The 18,720-nt window shown below is 41.6% G+C and overlaps 1 protein-coding gene across 11 annotated transcripts in view; it reads right to left on the minus strand.

Moving 5' to 3' along the window:
- Positions 1-18,720, minus strand: part of KIAA1217 (KIAA1217 ortholog) — a 531,225-nt gene that overhangs the window by 68,791 nt on the left and 443,714 nt on the right. For 8 of the 11 annotated variants that reach the window (XM_075062285.1, XM_075062283.1, XM_075062288.1 and 5 more), the window contains 3 exons: positions 17,575-18,407; positions 6,777-6,881; positions 6,169-6,218 (listed from right to left, as the gene is read on the minus strand). In XM_075062285.1, coding sequence (XP_074918386.1) covers positions 6,169-6,218; positions 6,777-6,881; positions 17,575-18,407 — 988 coding nt within the window. The remainder of the gene's footprint in view (positions 1-6,168; positions 6,219-6,776; positions 6,882-17,574; positions 18,408-18,720) is intronic. The other 3 variants (XM_075062284.1, XM_075062287.1, XM_075062289.1) reach the window with 1 other exon arrangement.

Genomic DNA, 18,720 nt, shown 5'->3' on the forward strand with positions numbered 1-18,720 from the left:
CACTGACCAGACCGTGGATCCTCTCTCAACAGGTTCTCTTGCTGAGAAACACGACCAGGATGGAGTTGTGATCCAGTCCTTCCTGCATGAGAACTGCTCCTATACCACGCTTCAGATGCATCGTGTGGTTACTAGGAATTGGTGGTCAAAGTCCGGGGCTTAGCACAGGGTCAACATGAGCCATAGCCTTAAGGGGTAAAGGCCTTCTGACACTCATTGAGTCCACTAACAGCATTGGTTGGGTCTTTTTGGTCAGGTTGGTCAGTTGGGGCAGCGATTTGTGTGTGGGGTACAAATCGCTGTAATTACCGGCCAAGTGCTAAAAGGATTGGACCTGTTTCTTCGCTTTGGGGACAGGCACTTTTGGGATAGCTGTCCACCTTGGCCTGTAGGGGGTTTATGGTTCCTTGACCACCTGGTTGTCCCAAGAGTAACTCTACTCTGTTTTGGCCTGATCTGACACTTTTGGCCTTAACAGTTAGTCGCCTCCGTGCCTGATGCGCTCCAAGACCTTTCAGGTGTTCTGAGGTGTCGGCCGAGGAGGTCATGAAAAAAATGGCCACGTTCATCGAGGTTAGGCAACTGCATATCTCCCAGTCTGTAGTGACTTCACCAGTGGCGTCATTTAGCGAAGAGAAAAAAAAAAAACGTACATAAATTCATACACCCCGCATGGGAATACGCTACCCTTGGCAGTGTCACTGCGTACTGCATCCCTGGTAGGTCTATGTAGAGTATTGAAATTGGGCACGTCCCCAACTTTTCCAATACTCATCGGTCGTTGGCATATGATCGTTGTCTGGCGAGTTACGGCATTTAAGCTTTACGGTTAGTCAACGCAAAGGTTTCCCCATCGTTGGTCAGAAACTGGAATGCCCATGCACTGGTAGATGCAGGATTATACCCATCTGTAGCATGTTTGGATTCTCACCGTTCTATAGCGGCTTGGGCAATAGGAGACCACCCAGTATGGTGGGGTTCTAAATTGGCGGTGAGCAGTACTTGTGTCAATGGAGTGGATCTATGTTCAGTCTGTCCTGGGGTGGCTGAGAACAATGGGGTGAAGCTAGTGCACAGCTCCTTGATTTGTTGCCGCTGCAGACGTTCCAGGGTGGTGGAGAGGTTCACCTCTTCCACGCCACCATCCTTTTTCCCTTCTCAGTAGAGTTGAATAGCAGCTCCTTTTTTAAACCGAGGCATAGAGAGGTGAAGTATCTGTAACATGCTCAGGACCAGACAGGTAGTCTGTGGCTGAGCACAGAATAGGACCCAGACTTTCTGACTCATAGTCTTTTGCTAGAGTCACAAGACCATCATTCTCCTTCCATTTTACTATTCTTCAGAACACATTTATTTATATCCAAACCACTAAAGGAGGTTGGGGTTTGATGAAGACTAGACTGAAGAGAAAGATAAGGCCAAATACAAAGATTTTTTGAACTGGGTTGCCCATCCACTTGTTAAAAATAGCCCTCTTGTATTCAAATATCACTAGGGAATACAGTGTCACGATCATTTGAATCTCACAAATACTAGAATAGAGTCCACCAAACAAAATAAAAACATTCGAAGTTAAAACTGCAACTTCACCACTAACAAGCTGTGGCTCCCAGATTTTGAAGGGTTCCCCTAAAGAGCAAATCATTTTACATATATACGTGTGACTTTGCCCGAGTCAACCAGGGTGCATAAAGGATCACGTTTCATTTGCAAGAGTCAATAGAGCTTGAAGCCTGGCATGGTCCACTTTCAACAGGTGTATCCTTGAGAGAACATTTTGAAGACATAGCTCATTATATAGGGAATTCACAAAGGGCAGGATCTCCACTGCAATGTACAACCCACCAACAGTGATGGATTAAGACAAGTTCAAACAAAAACATTGTATGCATCATGGTCTGTCCTCCACAATAAATAACAATTTCTTGAAGTACAGAAAGAAACATATTCCACCTCTTTTTAGGAAACTCTCATGGCCCCTTCCTCCCACCCTTCCAGGGAAAGAGGCAAGTGGGATTGGGCCTGTGGTTCTTTGGTAATCTGTGCCTTCTCTATCCCCGCCACTTGAAAAGAAAAATAGAAGGGAAAGAATGAGGGTGGGTGGGTGCTTGTTGGTGTGCATATGTCTGGGAGAGATATAAATCAATAGACAGAATATTTCTAATATGCTTTCTATTTCTAATATTCTAATTTCTCTTGGTTTTGGGGGGCTGAAGTGGTTTATAGGGACATAGTTACAGGATTCCCATTCACGTCAGTGAGAGTCGCATACCTAAACTTGTGGAAGATCACTTTTTTTTTTAACTCTTTTGTGCAGTTTATTATCATTTCTGTGATGTGTGTAACAGAGTTCTGCGAAAAAACAGAATAGAGACTAAAGGAAAAAAACCATGATAAACAGACTTTATGACTGTAACAGTCTCATTTTATTTATTTAATATTTCAAGCTAAAAGATCCAAAATGTTGGCAAACTAAAAGGATACTGCATACCACTTTTTGGTTTTCATGAAATACCATATCCGAAATAACAATATTAAAGCAGAGAGAGGTACCTGTATGTACAATTTGGTTTGAGTTTGTTTCCAATCAGTCTTTCCCATATTATTTCTGTCTGATCAAAGTCTCCTGTCATCAGGATATTTGATGTACCATATAATGTTGAACTATATTTCTGAGTCACTTTTTATCTTCCACAGCTGTTTCTTTGTTAAGGATGGGAAGCAATTCACATTTCTGCTTACCAGTGCTCTAGAAGGGATTGCTCAATCAGTGTTTTTTTTATAGCTCTGTCTTAAAGTGGTATTTGAAATTACTAAAGATTATGGCTATGTTTGCTGTAGTTAAGTGGAAGTGTATATTTTAAGAGGCTATTGCCTAATGGCCATACCTAGTCCATGTCAGGGATCGGTCAAAACCAAACGAGAGTCAGCAAAACTGGTTTTGGAGGGTGAAAGTATGTTAAAATTCAAATGTGTAGAGGAAAATAAAGGCATTATTTAGCATAAGTTGACAAGCTGAGCTGAGCTATAAAGAAAATAGGAGCTCTAATTATCCACATACCTTGGAACATGTAACGCCTTGAACAGAGGCAGTCCTTGCTTGCTCAGACCAAAGATTATTGTACTGTGTAAAGTTTTCATATATAACCATAACTTATAACTCAGTAACTAAACAGAGTTTTTTCTGTAGAGTGTATTTTGCATACCCTTTTATTTAAGGGGTGCCTCCCTCTTTATTACTACCCTATGCCAGTAAAATCTGATTTTATTTAAAATCCTAGGAATTGGAACTGGGCTTAGGTAGCGACCCTCATAAATCTGAACTCTGACCTAGGGGGAACTTAGTGACAGTAGGTAGCTGCATGAATACAAGGTCTCAGGCATGGCGGGGTCATGATCTCCATCCCTGAACAGTGCTGTGAAAAAGGTTTGTGTGAGTTCGTAAAGGCACAGAGACAGCCAGATGACCTAAAAGGTACACAGTGCCATTACAGCAATGCAATACAAAGATGGGTAGATTTCAAGTTTCCAGTTATTATTAATGGTTTGTTAATGTGTATGTGCTATAATACCAGAAACAGAAACCTTTCAAATTGTTCAAAATATATGACACATCAGTCTAGTGGGAATGGGCACAGCATTGGCTGCCAGGAGAGATTTGGTCATAAGACTGGTTTATGTGGTCTTGGGAACACCTCCCTACATCAGTTTCACCACCAGGAAAAGGAGAATAAATAATACTTGCCATGGCTACCTAGTACAGGCTCTGTGAAGGTTAATTAGTGATTGTTGTTACCATGCTTTGTATTTAACAGGATCTATGTGACTGCAAAATATTATCTGTTTTTATCATATAATGACAATGAACTGGGGAAAAGGATAGGAATGTTATTGAATATGATCCTATTGCAGCTTCCTAGGAAGATAGATTTTCTCTAAGTTGCCTGAAAGTACTGAACAGCCACTTTTTTCTTTATAAACTATACTGTTTTTATACCAAAGAATATTGTCCAACCTATTTAAGGCGAGATCCTGACTTGAGTGGGGTTCCATGTAGGCTCAAGGGTTCAACTGGAAAGATGCAGTTCTAGCATCAGGCTCTTAACTTGTTCTCTGCTGCATATGTTCAATATTTTCTAGTTCTGGTCTGTTTTTCTATTGGCCATGTTCAATCTGAGGTATACTGCAATTCTAGGGAAACAGAATTCTTGGAGTTGAATTAACATCACCACTGGAATGGCTGGTGAGTGGTTTAATAGATTTGCTAATAAACTGTAAGGTTGGCAACTGTATTTCATGCCAGAGCAGAGTCCTTAGCTGGAACAGTGTTGCTAACAGTTATGGAACTGCTTCTGCTTGCATTCAATCCACTATAACAGACACACACACAGGCCCAGAAAGAGACAAATTAATGAATGCTGCTGAAGACTGCTGTAGCAACTGACACTTCTGCAAATAATTTAAAGAACTGTAGTTGCACGGGTGCTTACGTTAGCTGGCATACTCTTTTGTAATATCCTTAGCCCATCCCTCAAAATTGCCCAGAACGGTGACTCTAAATATGACCTAATCCTGATTTAGGGACTGATGACTACCCAACACATTTTAGGAGGATATCAATAATTAGTAACAGATCAATGTGGCTTATCTTGCTGACTGCTATGTTTCTTAGCATCATTATATCTAAAGTATCTTATTGCCAAACTAGCCTTATAGAAAAATGCCATGAAAGTTAATAGCGATGAAATCTATAAGGTTCTTTAGAAATGTAACATGGGTCTGTAGCGAGTGACTAAAAATCTATAGAATTTAATTTAGAATTATACCTTGTCATAGGGCTGGTTTATTTGCTTTCAATACCAACCAATAAAATTCTACATCAGGGCTAGAATTATCTATTTAATTCTATAGGAATGCTTAAATATCCTACAGAAAGGTTGTAATTCTCTATTAAATTATATAGGATATTTCCACAATAGATAAAAATCTTTTTTTCCTTTTACTAGTTGACAATTTGGATAGGTTAAAAAGGTATTCAATAGTATTTTAAAACATCTCAATATGCATAAATAGGGTTTTAGTAACAATGCAAGCAATGAGAGCCTGGTCTGCTCTGGAGCTGAATGTGGGATCATAGAGTCTCCTCACTGACTCAACTGGCTGCTGCTCCTCTCTTTGCAGGAGCTGGTCTGCACACTCAAGCCCACGTCATTGCATTGGCTACATTTTGGTCACATTTTCAAGTTTCCTTTCCAACCATAAGGGACAGAAGCAATTTTTAAAAATAATGTAAGCAAGATGCTAATACCCTCATACGATTCAGAGCTATAGTCATAGGCAAGTTCCTATGTCTTAATCCTGCCTTGTCTACGGCTGTATCTAAACTCTGCAGAGGGAGGGCCCAGCAGAGCACATGCGATCATATTCTTAATATCTGCACAGTCTGCTGTGAGTGCTATGGGATTTTGATTCCTCACATAGGAACAGCTTGTCTTGGGTGGAGTTTGTGAGGATACCAGTATTTTTTTCCCCCCAGGGAAGTCCAGATTGGGGATATACATTACAGGAGACATGCATATGCAGTGAAATTCACCCCTTTTCAGAAAACCAGCACAAGGGCTATGCCTTACCTAAACCTTATGCTGGCTCCCTGCAATAGGTGTGAATTTCACTTTGAAAGAAGAATAAATCCTGCCCCTTTAGAGTAACCACTCGTAACAAGGAACTGACTGGTTCTCATATCCTTTGCTTATAGCAGGGATTCTTAACCTGGAGTGCACGCACCCCCTGGGGGTGCGAGATGCACTTTCTGTGGGTGTGAGACATGCCAGATTTTTTTAGAAGGTAAGTTATCAAAAACACAAATTAAGCACGGGAATGTAAGTATAACTAGTTTGCTTCATCAAACCTATGTATTTAGTAACATTGTATATTACAGTAATCATTAAAAATGTATAAACAAAAATATATCTAGGTATAATGGGTGCGAGAACATATTTTAAGAACCAAAGGAGTGCAGGCTGCAGTAAAGGTTAAGAACCACTCGCCTATAGCCTTGCTTCTGACACTATAGTTACAGTGAATTCCCATAAGATGTTAATATCTACAGGACTCTGAGTTACGGTGTAGATTGGTGTATTCTGTACAATTAAAAAAGAATGGTCTTACCTGTGCTCTCAATATTGCTCTTACTGCACATGGTTTTCACCATCTTCTCACTAAAGAAAGAAAGAAAAGGAAAGTCAGCTTTAAAATTTCCAAAATGGAATTTTTCTTGCAAGTATCTATTTAAGTAACTTTAAAGGACTAGCTTTACAGTAGATTTTCAGTGAGGTTTATCACAACTAAATAAAAATTACCCTGCTGACCATACAAACTGGGTTTTTGTTGTTGTCAGGTGGTTTTTTTGTTTTTTTTGTTTGTTTTTTTATTTAAATTGCAGGTGGATTGTGGATTTGTTTGTGTTTTTTCAAAATAAGCTTTTAAATACAGGTTAAGCAAAGGGGTACATTTCCAGCACTAAGCACAGAGATTTAACCATATTATTCCTATTAACATCAACAAGAACAACGCAGTTCAATCTCCATTCATTGGCTGGAATACTTTTCCCACTCTGCCTAACAATCCAGCTCTTATCAAAAGTAATAAAAAGAGTTTTTAAATGTTGAGCATTCGGTCTTCTGTTATTACATTAGAAGTTTAATTTTGCTAATTGATCATTAACAATAATTACAGAGAAACAGATTTAATGAATTTCTTTTTTTTTTTTTTTTTACCTAGAAGCATCTTTGCTATTACTTGTATTTGGCCCTTTAAAAAGCGCAGACTGAACAAGACCAGTTAAACTGGCAATCTGTTTCTCCATGGCTTGCATCCTCTCTCTGTAAGACAAGAGAATCGTTTGTTAAAGCCGGATATATTTGCTTTCAGACTCATTTTTCTAGATGAATGATTATCACAGGATTGGAAAGATGTTTGTGCAAAGGCTCATGGGTATCAATTTGCATACACCTTGTTAAAAAGGTGGCTACATCCTGGTTTTAGACAAAGTGTCGTACGATAACAGACAGACAATACAAAGACATCTGCATGGGATAAAAAACAGATGATAAAAAGTATAGATTTAATATAGTGATCTCATGAAAAAGGCACTTAGCTCGTCAGCTAATACCTCCTGGAAACTATTGCAAATCATCCTCCTCAGAAACAATTCTGCAGCTATACATATATTTTCCTGTGGTTTTTTAAATCTCCATTGGGACTAGAGTTTTACCTGAGTATAAGGACTACAGGATTAAGGACTTCAAGCTCCTTGTTGTTGGCATTTTAACTATGCGTAAAACCAGAATCTTTGCTTCAGAAGCATTTAATCTTCTCCAGGTGTGTGCTTCCTACCCAAATTCAGAATCCTTTGCATTTGACATCACAGCTGTCTGCTGTGGAAATGACTGCAATGTCACAATCACAGGCATAGGACTTCAGGTAAAGCAAGAAGACATTAACTCTAAACTAAAGAGATCCCATTGTCATGCAAATATCCTAAGTAATTTAAAAAAGCAGGTGAAAAGAAATAGAGAAGAAATATTGTACATAAAGGCTACTGTCAATATTTTCCTTGAAGTGCTGGTCTGTATTAAACAACAAGGATCACATTTTTGGATAGGGAAGCTGGATGTCCACGCACAATTGTGTACCTATATTTGCATTTGTAGTTAACACAAGTGTACATACAAATCAGGTAAATGACCATGCAACCAGCTCAACAGGTTCCAAAATAGCAATTTGCACACACAGTCCCTTGATTTTCACATGTCATCATGGTAACTGCCTGCCTGTAGACACATAATATCGTATGGCCTCAAGTCTGCCTTTCTGAAAATTTGGCCCTAAATATTTAATACATTTAATGTTTTACACGTATAAAATGTGGCTTGACACTATATTTTTATCTTTACTTCCCTAGAGAAATCAGTGGGAAATCAGATTAATGCCATTCCAGAACATGCTAAGAATCATCCAAAACACAAGATGATCAGTAACAACCCCTCTCAGAAGATGTGTGGCCTGATATAGCAGTGGCAATCATACTGCTTTGCAGAAGATTTTCACAAGAGAAATTGGGACATTCATACTCTGGGCCACTGTAAACTAAATGGTTGGGGGAGACACATTCAGAGTTAGATTTTTACTATGTTACCACATCCACATGCCATCTAACATGGGAGCTAGACTTATAGCAGTGCCTGCTCTCAGTATCAGGTTCCAGTTCCAGCTTCAGGTTGGTTCCATAAAGAATACTAGTTGGTATGGGAAAGTCAAGCATGAGTTTCAATAAATGGTTGAAACTAAACGAAGTGATTGAAAGGATGCCACCACCCCTGCCACTAGTCACCAGAGATTGTCTCACACCTACTCTGGACATGAAATTCCACTTTGCTGGGAAGCAATGAGCTGCGTGGAGCTGTGAGAGATTCTGCATCTCTGAAGTCTCCATAAGACGATGTCAAGGAAACAGGACACCAGAAACATCTGTGATAGACAAGATCTTTACTGAAGGCTGAGCAGACACAAAGAAGAAGAGGGGTCAGTCAGCTGGCACCAAGGGATAAACTCTGGTGTGTCCGGTCATTGCTTTAAATCCCTCTCCCCCACCTTTCATGCAGAAAGGCCACTTTAAGGCCATGCCCTAAAATGTTAATGAATCTGACCTAATTTATTTTAAATTAAGAATATGTTGCATCATTTCTGTTTCCACCATTATTGATTTCAGAGCTAAGAAAAGTGCTTCCGACTACAGTAATCTTTGAAACCATCTAGTGGAACAAAGAGCAAGCACTACACGTCTGAGGTAAAACTATTCTAACAAACTTTAATGCAGTGTTCCTGTCACTTAATAACGAAAGCAGTTTTTCAGGTAATACCAAAAAAGCCTTTCTGGATCCAGACTGAACTGGAAGAAGACTATCTGCTTTACTAACATATAAATAACACTGTCTTTCCATCTCACACTTGACAATCTGGAAACAATTTCATTGTTCAAATTAAATTATGGCAATGCAAAACTAATAATTAAAGGTAAGGAAAATACATTTTTATGAGAGAGGGGGCAGGCTGAGAAGTAGAAGATGAGGAGGAATCAACTTGTGCAATCAATAGCCCATGTTATTGTTACATGGTAAGAACATTAAGGATGCTAAATAATGCTACATACAGTCCAGAATTCTGTATTTTGTAAAACATTAAGCAGGATTTTTTAAAGTGGTTCCATCCTTATGTCCATGTATTTATTATGATTATCTAAGCCAAAAATGTCTTAAGTGGGTGCCTAAAATTAAACATCTAAACTGATATTTAGTCAACACAGTAAAATTAGCCTGATTTTCAGAGAACTCACAGCTCCCACTGAAGTCAATGAAAGCTACAGGACCTTTGGAGATCAGACTACTTCTATTATGGTGCTGAATATGAAGTGTCCGAGTTTGATTATTTTTCTTTTAATCATTAAATTCTCTGATTAAAAGATTGCCATCAGACCCTGTCACAGGATTGTACATAAACATTATGACAGCTGGGTCTAAACAGGCAGATGATCTATAGCCAGTGATGCCTGTGACTCTGTAATTCCAGCTACGGTCTGGAGAAGAAAAATATGCTTTGGTATCCTGTTCCCCTCCTGTCTCCTACGGAGGGAATGTGCTGGCAAGCTTTCCTCCCTGAGTCAGAGGGGGGTTAGAAATAATGTGTTATTGAGACCCCAGTGGCAGGTTGGGATGCAAAAAAAAACCCAGGAGAGGAGGAAAGAAGAATGTGTTGCATGGGAGCAGGAAAGAGAAGAATGTGCTGCTGCAGCTTTCCTGAGGACCCCTCCAACCATCTTAGTGCGAAGGAAGAATGTGCCCTCATCACCCCATGTCCCAAGTTTAGCCTCCGTATCCCCCACAGCAAGGGGGAAGGGGAGGGTTGCTTGTTTTCCACTGTTACTAAAGCAACTGCACATTTTGACTGTACAAGAATAAAAAGGAACTTGCTTGCATTGTTTGGTATGATTTTCACAGGAACACTGGGAGAGCCAGTTGTTGAGAGGAGAAGGGCAGGGCAAAGACTGAACATACACCCAGTTCCAACAGCTTTCTCAATCATACTCGGCACCTCCTGTACAAGCAGCATGATGCCTCAGCAAAGCAAAGTACTGCTGGAGAAACTCCTCAGTTTTATTCTTCAGGCATGCAGTTTATAATTCTCTTCCTAGCCAGTTCAGAAAACAAGACTGTCACAGCCTCACCAATCTCACTCTCTGAGAGAAGCACAACAAATACAAAACCTTGTCCTTCTGCAGCCCAATTACTGACAGTTCTGAGGCTTTAGATTCTATCATTCGGTTTATTTCTTGCGATTCATTTGATCTTTGTGTGGAACAAGTCATCACCTGTATTGTAATTGGTTGGGGGTGATTCTGTGCTGGGCACTACACTCTGCTACACTGATATCCTTTTCCCACTGGGAAATATCCAAGCATTACTTGTATGTTCCTTCCCTTTCCTGGGGGCATCTTTTATTTTCATACTGTAGAGAAGCTGCCTCCTGCCTGGCACAAACACAAACTAGAAATTCAATCATGCAATCGTTCATTTATGTTCACTGTCTACCCTAGGCTATGTATGCAAACTACCTTGAATACTCATATTTAAATAGCTCTTCAGATACCACCCCAGGAGATACTTAGCATGTTATCCGAGAGCAGGCTTTTTCAATGTGATGACATTTTATGTTTAAACCAAGGTACAGATTCTATACAATTCACTAGGGACAAAGTCAGATACAGGCAAAGACATATTTTCTATTTAACCATGGGAGAAAAACATATGTTAAAAATTTTATCATCATAAAAATAGGCTGGTAATTTGTGTATGAACTGCTTCTAGGCAGAGGGAGAGCTCTGCATTTCTCAATTCCCAATTAAGAGTAGTATTGACAGACCTCACCTGAACTCTCTTCAGCAGGCAAGGTGGCTGGGATGCAGGAACTCCAGGGAGGGTGTAAAGCAAAGTGTAATGGGAATACTCAGCTTGCTGCACACAATTAAAGAGATGTTTGATTTCCTGCGTACATTATCATGCATCTCAATCATCTTATAATAAAACCAGAATCAGTCTCTCTCACCTACACGGTAAATTAAAAGGAATGCTTTTAAACACTACTGAGTGCAATAATCTTTGCCAATTCTTATACACGAGCAATTAACCCACATCCCCTATAGGAAGTGGAATGTCTTATCTTGGTCACATTCCGCAAATAGCAGGATGCCAAAGTGCAGGTGCCATTCCCCTATACAAATCATATGGGTTCAGCCACTTAGCTTGGCTTTCATTGGATGAACTGCATGCAGAGAAACTATATGTGATTCTGCCCATCCACAGAGAGATATCACTGGTAGCATTCTTTCTGGAGATACAAATTAGCACATGCCTTTTAAAGGGTGCAGCCTGCACTGCCTTCTGTAGTTAGCCAACTCTACTGGCAGGTGTGGGGACAGAGCTGTGGCCACTACACCACTTCACTCTTTCTGGAGAGGCTAGTGCTAACAAGTGGTGACAGCATGGAGCAGCAGCTCTGCTCCCCACCCTGCAGTCCCTGTGCAGGAGCCTATGGTAGTGAGAAAACTTCTCAGAGATTTTCCTAATACACCTGGCCTGAGCCAGCCACAACCTACCTTAGCCTTTTGTGTGTGGGATCCAAAAGTGGAAGCCTAATCAGAAAATACTCCTACCACCAGAAAAAACTTGCTTAAAATTAGCTACTCTACTACATTTGATTGCAAAGTGTAAGACAAGGAAAGACTGGCAGGATGTAAATTGGACTGGTCAGTTATCTCAGGTCGATTTTGTCCAAAGTTATCCTGTAGCTAGAGAGTCATCTGGCTAAAGGGTTGGGGATGGGATGAGTTTGCAAGATCTTTAGGCCCCATCACTGTAACACTTCCTCCTACATGCATTTCTTATTGCATTAGTGATGGGGCTCCCACTGTTCACAACTGTGCTGAGGATAAATTAGGGCTTGGCTATATTGGAACTTTACAGCGCTGCAACTTTCGCGCTCAGGGGTGTGAAAAAACACACCCCTGAGCGCTGCAAGATGCAGTGCTGTAAAGTGTCAGTGTAATCAGGGCGGCAGCGCTGGGAGCACAGCTCCCGTAAGGGATGTGGTTTACAAGCAGCGCTGGGAGAGCTCTCTCCCAGCGCTGCGGCTCTGACTACACTCACACTTCAAAGCGCCTCTGTGGCAGCGCTTTGAAATTTCTAATGTAGCCAAGCCCTTAGATAAACAGCTTTTCTCGTTCAACTGCTGGGTCTGCCCATACTCAGCTGTGTCATCCAACAGTGGTTTTATGATGGGAACGATATGCAATATGGCCTTGGATAAGGCCATCATACTTAGCTTAGTATCTAAACATAAGCTTCAAGATGTGAAATGTGACTGCATTAACTAAGAGATCCACTAGCTACTGCTTTCTTTTTTTTCCCACTTGACTTTAACATCCATCAGGATTCTTAGGTGGCATAAAAAGGCAAAGGCAAAAATATGAGTTCAGAAAAAGTTTAATAAACCTCAGAAAACTGTATTTTTATTGCAGGGAAAATGTGTTGCACAATTAAATTGGCATTTCAGTATCTGATGATAGTTGAGTAACAGCACTGATTATTTATATAGTAATACTAAATATTCTGGAATTTTACAACACTTAAGTGTTGTTTTATAAGCAATGTAAATAAACAACAATGACATTTAATCAAGTTAATTCGGACTGTTGAAAAAATCAACATCACTTCCAATTTCTCAGGATTCGTACATCTGCACTGCCTACAGTAACCTCCAGAGTTAGCCACCATGAACCAGACAAATGGGCCATCCAAAAAATATGAAACAAATCATCTTTAAAATTGCCATAGCCACTCACTAACAAAGTAAATTATTCTTCTTCTAAGCCTCAGATTTAAGGGCTCATGATTCCATAAAGATAAAACAGTTCAATCTGTTACACTGTTTGCATTACAATCAACATGGTAGGAGACTTTTAATATCTCTTTTGCATAAGAAAGTTCAAACACTTTAATTTTTTTTAACTTCCAGGTGACACTTGAACTTTTTTTGCATCATTGTAAAGCAGTTTGTCACACAATAGTTTTGACAAATGAATTAGTCCAAGAATTAATTAGGTGCTCAGGTACCATGGGAGGAGATGCCTTGGAAATAGTGGAGATAAAATAAATAGAAGAAAGAGAATTATCTACAGCAAGCCAAACATTAAACCCCCAACATTAACCTTGACAAACTTGTTAGTTAGGAGATTGATTTCCACAGCATATATATGGGAAAGTCCAAAGGGGGAAGATGGGAAATATTTTTGAATACCTTTCCTTGGCCCCAATTCCATCCCTGCTGACATCAAAGTCCCAAAAGCAAAGGCCCCATTGTCTTCAGCAAAAGCAGGATGTGGTTATTAGAAATCAAACACATACAACGTCCAAACGTGCTGGTGTAGCACCAGTTTCTTTCTACCTGCTCATTTCATTCCAGGAAACAGAATAATTCAAGGAGACTTGCAGGGGGAAGAGAGATTTAGTCAAAATTCTATCCACTTAAATTTATTCTCTGCATTTATGCTTAGTCAATACATTTTATCTGGCCAAGAAAGAGCTTAGGATAATATTACTTCAAGGTAAGTTCTAAGAATAGGCAGTGCAAATCACATTTTTTTCTTTTGAACACAAATTAGATTGTGACAGTATTAATAGCAGCTCTTAGATGGCTGGTTTGAGGTTTGCAGAGGCCTCAAACCACTTCTAGTCATTTTAAAGGGCTCTGTTAACTACAAAATATCTACATAAAAGATGATGAGACCACTGAGACCTCCACTGTCCGACCCCTTAGGAACTGTTTATATATGTGCAAAGTGAATGTAAAACGCTACCATTCTGATGTGGTGTGGCTTGCAGAGGTGTCAATGAGCACACAAGGTACATGGCAGTGCAGAATCTGATCCTCCAGATGGATTCTGTCCTCAGGGTCCCAACCACTGACATTAGGGTTGCTAACTTTCTGGACTGAAGAACACTGAACACCCCTGCCCCGGCCCCCACTTGCTCCATCTCCCCACCCCCACCGTCGCGGACTTGCTCATTTTCACTGTGCTGGGGCAAGGAGTTGGTGTGTGTGAGGGGGTAAGGGTTCTGGTTGGGGGTGTGGGCTTTGGGGTGGGGCTGAGAATGAGGGGTTTGGGGTGCAGGAGGAGGCTACAGGCTGGGGCTGAGGGGTTTGGAGTGTGGGAGGGGGCGCTAGGTTGTGGCGGGGGGTTGGCTTGTGGGAAGGGATATGGACTCTGGGCTGGGGGCACGGGCTCCAGGGTGAGGCCAGAAATCAGGGGTTCAGGGTGTGTAAGAGGGCTCCAGACTGGGGTAGGGGGTTAGGGTGTGGGGTGAGGGCTCTGGCTGGGGGTGTGGGCTCTGGGGTGGGGCTTGGGTTGAGGGGGTTTGGGGTGCAGGAGGGGGACAGGAGGTTGGAGTGTGGGCTCAGGGAGGGAGTTTTGGTGTGGGAGGGGGCTCAGGGCTGGGGCAGGGGAGGGGGTTCATAGTGTGGGCTCTGGCCAGCGCTTACTTCAGACAGCTCCCGGAAGTGGAGACATTTCCTTCTGGCCCCTAGGTGCAGGGGCAGCCAGGGGTCTCCATGCCCTGGCCCTGCCTGCAGGCAGTGCCTCCGCAGCTCCTATTGGCTGCAATTCCCAGTCAATGGGAGCCATGGAGCTGGCGCTCATGCCGGTGCCTGTGACGCAGGCAGGGGCCATGCGTGGAGCCCCCCTGTCCATTCCGGTGCTTAGGAGCCAGAGGGACATGCCAGCTGCTTCCGGGAGCTTTTAGTGGCCCGGTCAGCTGTGTTAACCAGAGCCACCATGGTCCCTTTTTGAGTAGGTGTTCTGGTCAAAACCGGACACCTGGCAACCTGAAGTCCAGCTAACTTCAACTGTTCTTGCGTATATGGGTGAAAGTCTGTCCCATGCAGAGGGGTGGCATGAGACCTGTGTATCACTTAAGTCCCACACAAACCCTCACCAAAGGGCTCATGTAGGACTTAAGCGCTGTGTAAGCCTGTGAATTTTGCCACATGTGACTCAGGCCTGGTTTACACTGAGGGAGGGGAGCTAAGTCGGACTAAGTTACGCAACTTCAGCTACAAAATAGCGTAGCTGAAGTCCACATACTTAGCGCTCCTTACTGTCTTCACTGTGGTAGGTCGACTGCTTATGCTCCCGTTGACTCACCTGAGCCTCTCGCTCCGGTGGAGTACTGGAGTTGACGGGAGAGTGCTCGGCGGTCAATTTATTGCATCTTCACTAGATGTGACAAATTGGCCTCCACTGGATTGATTGCTCGGGAGGGAAGCGTAGACATGCCCTAAGGGCTGAAGTATCAGGCCTGTTATTTCTCATTTGATCGTGACTGTGCTGCTGATAAAACATGTGGGGTTTACATACCTTCTGATTAGACTACAGCTGTCCCACGTCCCATTGCCAGATACAAAGATGCTTCATCGCCTCCATTATATTTCTTGCCTGTCAGCTGTTTATAACTGAGCTGTAAATATTCAGCTTAAGCATCCTCAACCAGGAGGCACTTTGTATTATTTATTTCATTTAATACAATTGCAATAAAAATTGGTTTTACTGTGTATGAAATTATGGAAGGATTATTTTAATAACTCTTCAAGCACTTTATAGTTGTATAACTCAAAACATATCCTAAAGTAACATTTCAGAGGTCAGACAATAGACTAATTTGCACTGATTGCTTTTGGTATTTAGAATGATTTTTTAAAAAAGCCCAGACACTCAAGGTTTAAAGAAACAAAATAAAACACAAGTGCTTTCCAGTGTAATTTTGTTAATAAATAGTGGGCTGAATTTTAAATACATGTATATATTTAGAAAAGCTATTATGCAAATATTGTATTCATAATTTTAAGTGCACTTTAGGGACAATAATCATTGCTAGTGCAAAATTATTTGCAAATTCACTAGTGTATATGTGTGTGCGTGTGCACACATGCATGTGTGTTCATGCATGTGATTACACTTGGGAGTATCCTTTAGTCTCATGCTGAACCGATCCTCTCTCTAGTTAATTACAGTTTGAGGAGACTCATTCTGAGCCTGTCAATCAGATGTGTGGTAGAAGTCTGCTCAGGCCTCATTTTAAAGCCCAAACTAGACCCAAACCAGACTGGAGAGTGTTGAGTCATTTTCAGACCCAACCCAAAGCTGGTATTTCCTCCTGAGCTTGTGTCAGCACACTGCTGCCTTGGGGCTCATCCTTGGGGATCAGCCTGGTGAGGATTTCCCACTCCTCACACCCCATAGACGTGTGCTGTGTGACTTGTCAGTACACTCACTCTGTAGCATATACAGCGCAATAAGGTGGCAGTGGCCAGCAGCAGTTGGGGCACATAGCCGCCACTACACCAACACCACAGACAGGAGGAAGTGATCGGAGACAACCTGAGCAGGTCGGGTTGCTGTCAGACCAGACTCAAACCTGACTGTTGAGTTGGGTTCTGTTGGGTTCCCATCAGGCTGCAAAACTCTACACAGTGGGGGCACTTAAGAGAGATGTGAGGCACTCCTTCTCCCCCAAGGCAGAGTCATTAGTTACCTTTCACAGCCTTCAGCCTTTGAGAGCCTACTATTGTCCAGCTAGCCTCCTTCAATTCCCTAAAGAGTTCTATAAAAGTTAGCAGCACAGACAATAGTCTATCCATTAGTACAACTATACTGGTATATCTTAGCCAATTGCCAATATAATCATCTTTCTGCCCTAGGGTAGGGTGTATGCCAGCAGAAGTCATCTGTGCTGGCACAGATCTTTGTACAAATCTGACCCTTAAGAAGACAGGAGAGATCACCATCAGGTGATAACTAACAGGTAGGTCATCAATTAACCATTTGTGATGCTGGAAAAAAGTCAGCAGAAAGAACATTCTTGTTTCAGTTACTTCAACAGGATGGACTTGCTGATCTCAGCAATGCTTCCCAAAGAGTATATTAAAAACAAACTATTCTATTTTTATGCAAATTCATGTTTTACAACTGATAAGACAGCCAGTGATAAATTCTTCTATTTCCTCACACTAGATGAGAAAACCCCCACTCCATACAGAATAGAAATTATAATATCAGAGTGCCATTCTGAACAGGTGTGAAATATATTCCCTTATTAACACTAGCGGCATAACATTTGTTCTTTTAACATGATATATTTGTCTGAAAAAAATCCCAGTTAATCATTTTATTCTTTACAATGACTGAAATGTACGCTAATATGATCCTGGATCACCATTATGAGGCAACGCTTTTTTGGAAGTAAGTTAGTTCTTTTAGTGCATAGGCTCCTTTAAATTACTTACTGCTCTAATAGTTCCATAAGGACCACACCTCAGTATACTGGGCTCCAGTATGTTAAATGAGGTTATGCACACAGATCAGGGGTCTCTCTCATTTACATACCTTACATTCTTGCTCTGTCTTACCTTGTCTCTTTGTCTTTGGGCACTGCAGCTGATCCATAGCCAAACACCTGTTTGTCAGCCACAGACTGAACTACCTCGACCATGCCAGGTGAACCCATAGCATTCCGCGGTTTTGCTTCCACAAACATAGGTGCTCCTGGTTCTTTTTTAAAGGACTGGCGACTAGGAGAAGACCTGTCCGGCTGGATGACATGAGGGGGCACATGAATGTTATGCTGAGTATGAATATCCATCAGTCTCATGTCAGTGACTCTGTGAGGAGAGGCAGGAGGAGTTTTAGAACCAAGGGTTGGCAAATGGCTGTCAGGGTATTTTCTAGGTTTTTGTCTGTACAACGATTGCTCCATCATTTCAGGTTGCAGAGAGGGGCTACAGTAAGTGTTTGAGGACCTCATTGTATTGCGATGATAAGCTACAATGTGATCAGGAACATCAAGAGGGTGTCCAGTATGGGGAGCAGCAACACTCATCCTCCCCTCGTGATACAGGTAGGGGTCAGCGTACAGGCCTTCATTTCGAAACAGTGCAAGGTTTTTGTTGCTCAGGTCCTCATCTGGTTTCACGTCCCTTCTTTCCAAAATGGCACTCGGGCTCGGTGATATGGATCTTGATGCTGGCACACTTGAGAGCCTGTCTCTGGGAATCGTTGCATTTCCTGGCACACCCATGGGCCTGGCCCCACCATAAGGAATTCTGGATGGAGACGGGGGCATAGAGTGGGGCACAGCTGTCATGGGTGATGAGCTTGGAATTGCATGAGAAGGATGCGTAGCAGGTCCTGGCCGGGGAGTATTTGGGCCATCTCGGGCTATGTAAGCAATTTCTCTCTGCATCTGAAATAAAGGAAAACCATATGAGACATATCTTTACTCATTAGTTTACAAATCACATTAGCTGCTGCTTAGACATCAACTACAGTGAAAAGAATTTAACTTAAATTTCTGTATTATCTATTTAAATAAAATAAACTCTTTTGAGACTGCAGCTCCTAATGAAAAGAGGATCTGCAGAGGGCAGGAAAATTGGCCCACGTTAATAGAATATTAGAGAATTTTCTAAATTCATTTACTAATACAAGAAATATATTATGAGTATTCTCACTGATTATTTCCACTACAATAGCATGGAGATGCCTGAATCGAGATC

The sequence above is a fragment of the Chelonoidis abingdonii genome, chromosome 2 (genome assembly GCF_003597395.2).
Source record: "Chelonoidis abingdonii isolate Lonesome George chromosome 2, CheloAbing_2.0, whole genome shotgun sequence".
In the NCBI taxonomy this organism is placed as follows: Eukaryota; Metazoa; Chordata; order Testudines; family Testudinidae; genus Chelonoidis; species Chelonoidis abingdonii.